Here is a 6,543-nt window from a genome sequence, read left to right as displayed (position 1 = left end):
TAATTTCCAAGTGTCCACTGCCCCATGCAACCCTTTTGCCTTCATTGTAGAAAATAAGCATCACAATGCTGCCACAATTAAGAGTATGTCAAAGTTGCCTTATTTTTAGTAAATAACTTACACATTTATACACCACACTAAAATATCTCAGAATTGGTCATATTGAACTTACTTTTATTTGACACGAATTAAATTGATTCCTTCACTAAATTATGCAGAGATTGTTTTGAATACATAAAAAATAAGCCCTAAATGACTCATATGCTGTTAATTATAAATAAAAAAATATCTTCTTATTCTTTGCTGGGTTATTATCTAACATAATATACAAAGGTTTGTTTGTTTGTTTTTTGGTGGGGGTAGGTAAGAATCTCTTTGTGTTTTATTAGAAAAAAGACATAAGGGAAGTTAGTTGTAAATAAGTTGATGAGACAGAAACTTGCCCAACTAATGTTGATTAGAGTATTGAGAGGGTTAAATTAGTGTCATTATCTTCATTTATAACTTTCCATGGGTTTTGTAATTATTTAGACTTCTGCTCCAAGTTCTCTAACAAAAATAATACTAAAAATCAAGAAATTATAAAAACATACGGTAATTGACAGTGAATAAATATGAAACAAACAGAAAGAGAGTTCTTGTGGTGCCAGTTGTAATCTAATTTCCTTGTCTTAATGAGGTGCTGACAGGCTAGAAATTAGTGCCCTTGTTGTTAACTGTCTTTCTTTGAATAATAACTATGTACATCTTGTTTCACTAATTACTGATTGGAGATACTTTGTTTTATTGATTACACTGTTCGTTTTGCTGTGACTTTAGGTTATGCCATGTAAACAATTTTGCCAGCATTCTTAAAAACTAATTTAACTTTGAGAGTTTATCTCCATCAACTACAACTGGAACATTATGCCATGGAAACATAAAACATGTGTTATTTAAATATTTAAAACTTTACCACTAGTCTAAAACTGGTTTTCGAATATTAGGTACTAAAAAGCAATGTTCTGTAAACTATTAGTTATTTAAAGGACTTGAGGACTTCCAGAATAATGATCTAAAGACTGGAGTTTCATGATTTAGAAGAGGCATGGCAGTGTCCTTTACTTTTTCAGAGTCCTTGAATTAGTTTACTTTCCAATTCATCAATTTTCAGTTTATTATATATATATAGTTTCTGTTTAGCCTTCAACAATCTATAATGAATCCAACTCGCTTCTTCGTATCTTCAAATGGGTATCTTAAAATCTGGTAGATTTCAACAATGTTAAAATAAAATGTAAACAGTTTTCCAGAAAATAGTTAAAATAGTTTAAATTATTAAAATAAATAAAAGTGCATATAATAGTCTAAATGCATTCTGATTCACGGTAAAGCAAATAGAAGTAACCTTATCAGTTTAATTGAAGAAAGAGATTGTCTAGCCAGCAAATTCGGAAGAAAAGAGTAAACTGAAACAATGATGCAAGAAAACAGTGAAATCAGAGTGACATGAACAAATGTAATTCGGCCTCTATCGTGATTAAACTGAAAATCCCGATGTACAACTTCATTTATAAATAAATGGGAAGGAAGAGTATTACAATTGTTTCAAAATACATAGACTGTAGGATACGTAACATTACGAATGTCCTGTAACTCTCCGGTGTGTTTTCTTGTCAGGTACATGCGGTCATTTTAGTTGAAAATATCCGCTGCAGAGAATTCAAAAACCCCTGGGTAGCAGAAAAAAAAACGGCAGAGGATATTGGAGTTGGTAAAGAATCAATGGTATGCCTTAGATGCCAATTACTTTAGCAAAAAGATATGAATGTAGTTTCAGCTTCTTATCAGCAGACCCAAATTTTAGTAGATGCTTGATTAGATTATATCCTCATTAATGTTTATCATCTGGTCACAAATCCAGAAGACCAGCTTTGAAAATTGGAATGTTTATCGTTTATGAGAGATAAAATAAGTACTAAAAGCTCTTATGGGTATAGAAGGGAAGGGGATATAGAGAAAGAAGAAAAATGCAAAATATAGCTGACAGCTGATAGTTACTTGTATGTATATACATATATATATGAGTAAACGGGTCTACACACACACACACGCGCGTAGATAGAAACTATGTAGACGTGCGCATACAAAATATATACCTATATATAAATACATATAATAATAAGCCCACAGATATATATCTGGACCGAAATACATGCACACACACACACACACACACACATACACACACACACACACACACATACAAACACACATATATATATGCACTTATATGTGTATATACTCATATATATATATTCCCAAATGTACGAATATGTATCAGCATACTTCTCTATTGCGCATAAACAAAACAAATAAAATAAAAATATAGGTACACCTTAGGCGTGGAAAATTGAAAGGTTAAAAAGTATAGGTACAGGCACTTTTACACTTTAGACATAAATTGTTCAAACGAATATAATAGCATGATATCAAAATAAAAACTACATTAAGTACATAGATAATGTGAGACTCACAAGCATAAACAAATAAAATACAGATAGAGGCATGTATGCATCTTCGACGTGGATCGAATGAATGGAAACAATCGTATAATATTTAGATGAATGCATAAAGTCATGTCTATATGTGAACACGCAGAAACAAAGCAAACGTACATACAGGCATAATTACACTGAAAGATAATTTATAGGAAGGAAGAAGAAAGGAATCGTGTGAGAAAACAAACTGAAATGAAACGTGAACAAAGTTATATGTATAGTTAGAGATGCATTAATTAATATGCACAAAAAAGCCACGTACATACAGGACCGAATTTAAACCATGGAGGCCCGGGGCACTTCAAATTCGGTGGTCCCTCTCATGCACGAGAATTAGAACTTAGGAAAATTATCAAATTTATATCTCAAAACTCATCCATTGCAAGTAATTGTATTTGACGAGGTAGCAGGGATAGTTTAAATAAACGACTGAAAATGTCGCTTTATAGATACACTTTTCAAAATTCAAATTTTTTTTCTCGCACATTCCCTTGAAGTGTTTGACTTTTCCTTTATCATGAAAAGTGCAATGAAGTGGGGAAGAAGGGGAAGATTTTTTCCTTTAATGCGAGTTACAAGTGTTTCAGAATGTAGAATACGATAAAATGACAGAAAATTACGAAAAACAAAAGTATATCATTTTAGTGGTAGTTGTTCCAAAGGTACAATGAATGTGTTTGTGTGAGGGGAGAGACAAACATTGAAAAGACATGGACTTTTAAAACTTTTATTTAAAAAAAAAAAACTTCTCTTCGTTGTGTTGTAATACATGAACAAAAAAGGGAAAATCCTGACAAAATTTGCGAAATTCCAACATATATGGGACAGCTATTCCGAAAGAATTCCATTTCTCCATCTGATGACAATATACGAGTTCTGGTCTTGTCGTAGGGCTTCGCAATAGCAAGAACTTGTTCTTCTGGAATGCCATATCCTTGAAGGATCTTCAATATTTTATAACGATGAGCGCTATCAAACCAGTTACTGAAGTCCACGAAGGTTATAATGGCAGATAGCTGTCCTGATTTAACTCCTATTATATGCTCCAGGGCTAAGATCTGAGATGTTGTGGCTCTTCCTGGTCTAAATCCATTCTGATTTGGTCTTATAAGGCTATCAAGCACCTGTTGAATCCTGTTGAGGATCATTCGGTTGATGACTTTGAGTGAGATATTGGACAGTGCAATTCCTCTGTAATCAATTTCATTGCTGAGGTTTCCTGATTTGGGGATTGGTATCGAGTTAATCTCAAACCACTGATCTGGAGTTTCTTGGTTCTGCAAGAGCTTATTCGCAAACTCTAGTATTGTTTCATCCAGATTGCAACCTCTTGATAACTTCCGTGGGCATTTCATCAGGGCCAGCAGCTTTTCCCTCTTTCAGTCAATTTTTGGAACTTTGAATTCTCTGAAATACTAGCTGGGGCGCTACACTGAGATACGCTTGCACTATATCTGTTTGTAATTGTATTGGATTTTGCAATGCATAATCCAATAGACAACAGTGACAAAGACCTGGAGTTCGCAGGTAATACAGCACTCTTGTCTAATAGATCAAGCGCAACAGCTGTTCAGCAGAGTAGAAGCATCAGCTGCAAAGATAGGACTGCACGCAAACATCAAGAAAACGAAATACATGTTTTTCAACCAATCAAGTGATACTAAACTGTTTGTTCTGAGTGGTTCCAAATTGAATGTTACTGAAGACTTCAAGTACTTAGGTGGTTGGGTGAGCAGCGGGGAAGCAGACATCAAGATCAGTAAGACGCAACCATGGACAGCCTGTCATAAACTAAAGAAAATCTGGAATACCAAATTGCCCAGGCAAATCAAAATGAAGCTGTTCATTGCAAATGTTTAATCAGTGCTAATATATGGTAGTTAAAGATGGTTACTGACGAAGAAATTGTCAAATGGGCCAAATACATGCTACACAAGGTTGCTACAAATGGCTCTAAATTCGAAATGAGAGCAACACATGACAAATGAATTGCCTTTATGGAGACCTACCGAGGTTAGCGATAAGATCACGCTAAGACAGCTGCGACTATCTGATCACTGCGTGCGCCATATTAAGCTGGCAGCAACCAAATTAGTTTTGTGGAGTCCACTTTATGGTGATGTAAGCAGGAGAAAACATTGTAACACATCGAAAATTTGATTGCAGACACTGACCTCAAATATATTCAAGACCTCGAAGTGATGATAGACCGAGAAGTGTGGCAAGTAGACTTTGCTGCCGTAATAATAAATAATATTATGAAAGTCTGTTTTTCCTGTCTCCAGTAAGGGGTGGTGGGGCACAATAAGTAACATTTACTGCATTTTTGGCTTTGAGGAAAAAAATATTTTTATAAATGTTCACTATCTAACAAGAACTACATCAACTAACCTCTAAAATGTATTAAAATCACTATAACATATTCAGAACACCATTTCAGAGAATTACCTTTAATCTCTTTGAGCATATAAAAGACAAATTTAGATGGGTCAAAATGAGTAAGGAAAGACAGATAAATTAGCCTCTTCAATTCTCTAGAATTACATTTGAAAAAACCCATACACATCAATATCTACGTCAAATGATATTGAATCATAGGAAAATAACATAATATGAAATTAACGAAATTTGAATAAATCAAAAAACAAAATATTCTCTATAGCTTCTTCACGATCTGCTGAAGTGGCCCTCTGCAGAATTCTGGTTTAAACACCCCATATAACCCTAATAACATCTTAATTTTGGGGAATTTTCAAAATACACGAGGATTCATACAATTATGAAATTTTGTTTTGTATTTTTTAAGTAGTCTTAAATTTTGACTTCAATACGGCAATAGACCATTAAGCGTGTTTATGGAGAGAAAAATATTGAAAAACATCGATACGCTAAAGTAACAATGATAGAAGAAGGCTATCAGGTGGTCGTGAGATGAGCTAGAAATGACAGCCAAATAGCCCTTAAATCAGACGCAAAAAAACTTTTTTCTTGTTTTTTCATAGCTGTATGAATTCCTATATGTAGAATATAAATTCGCAAAAATTTTCTGAAAATTCCAAAAACTAGAAATAGAGATGTTACATGGGGTAATTAAAGCAGAATTCCCCCTGGCTCTCTTCCTGATACATTTATGCACCATGCAGTTAAAGCGAAGAGATTATTCAAATTACTCATTACTCATTTTGTCTAGCTGAGTTCTAGAGGAACTCACTTGTCGCAGGTTACATTCCTGGTCATTTTTCTTTCTAGTCTGTCGTTCCAGTTTTCAAAAAGGGAAAGAAATCTCTTGCAACGAACTACCGTCCGATTTCACTCTCCTCTCATATCATTAAAGTATTTGGAAGGGTGGTGAGATCACGAATAACTCACTTCCTCGAAGACAACAATCTGCTGAACCCCAACCAGCATGGTTTCTGTGATGGTAGGGACTGCCTGTCGCAGCTTCTGTATCATTTTCATGACTTTCTAAAAGCTCCAACACTGACGTCATATACCTTGATTTCAGCAAAGCATTTGACAGAGTGGCCACAAAATCCTGCTGAAGAAACTGTCCAACATTGGAGTCTGTAGAAAGCTGCTGCAGTGGATAAAGTGTTTCCTAACGAACAGAACCCAACATGTTATGTTTGAGGTAATCCGATCAAGCTCAGCCAAAGTCAGTTGTGGTGTCCCACAAGGTACTATTTTGGGCCCACTCCTTTCATTATCTACTGTACGTCAATAGCTTAGTAGACGTCATCAAACATTCTACATTGAAAATCTTTGCAGAAGATTCCAAACTCCAGGAGGCCATAAACAGTATGAGAGACCGAACATGCCATCAGTCGGATCTGTTTGCTGTTTTCCAATGGGCGGAAAAGAACAATTTGCTTCTAAATGAAGATAAGTCTAATTTGATCCACTTTAGAAAAGTGGATGCTCTGAAACTGCCATATGACCTTCCATCGGGCGACTCTTTAGTGTCATCCAACAACACCACAGAACTTGAAGTAATTGTTGATAA

At 34.8% G+C, this 6,543-nt stretch overlaps 1 protein-coding gene across 1 annotated transcript; it reads right to left on the bottom strand.

Annotated features, from left to right (window-relative positions):
* Window positions 1-527: 527 nt before the first annotated feature.
* LOC115222352 lies at window positions 528-3,895 on the bottom strand. The gene is made up of 2 exons (XM_029792549.1): window positions 3,336-3,895; window positions 528-564 (listed from the first exon to the last, which is right to left on the bottom strand). Exons 1-2 carry the CDS (start codon window positions 3,893-3,895, stop codon window positions 528-530), a joined length of 597 nt encoding a protein of 198 aa, XP_029648409.1.
* Window positions 3,896-6,543: the final 2,648 nt, after the last annotated feature.

This window comes from Octopus sinensis, linkage group LG19 (genome assembly GCF_006345805.1).
Source record: "Octopus sinensis linkage group LG19, ASM634580v1, whole genome shotgun sequence".
Classification (NCBI taxonomy): domain Eukaryota; kingdom Metazoa; phylum Mollusca; class Cephalopoda; order Octopoda; family Octopodidae; genus Octopus; species Octopus sinensis.
The sequence above is the reverse complement of the archived record's forward strand: the minus strand, read 5'-3'. Positions and strand labels throughout refer to the sequence as shown.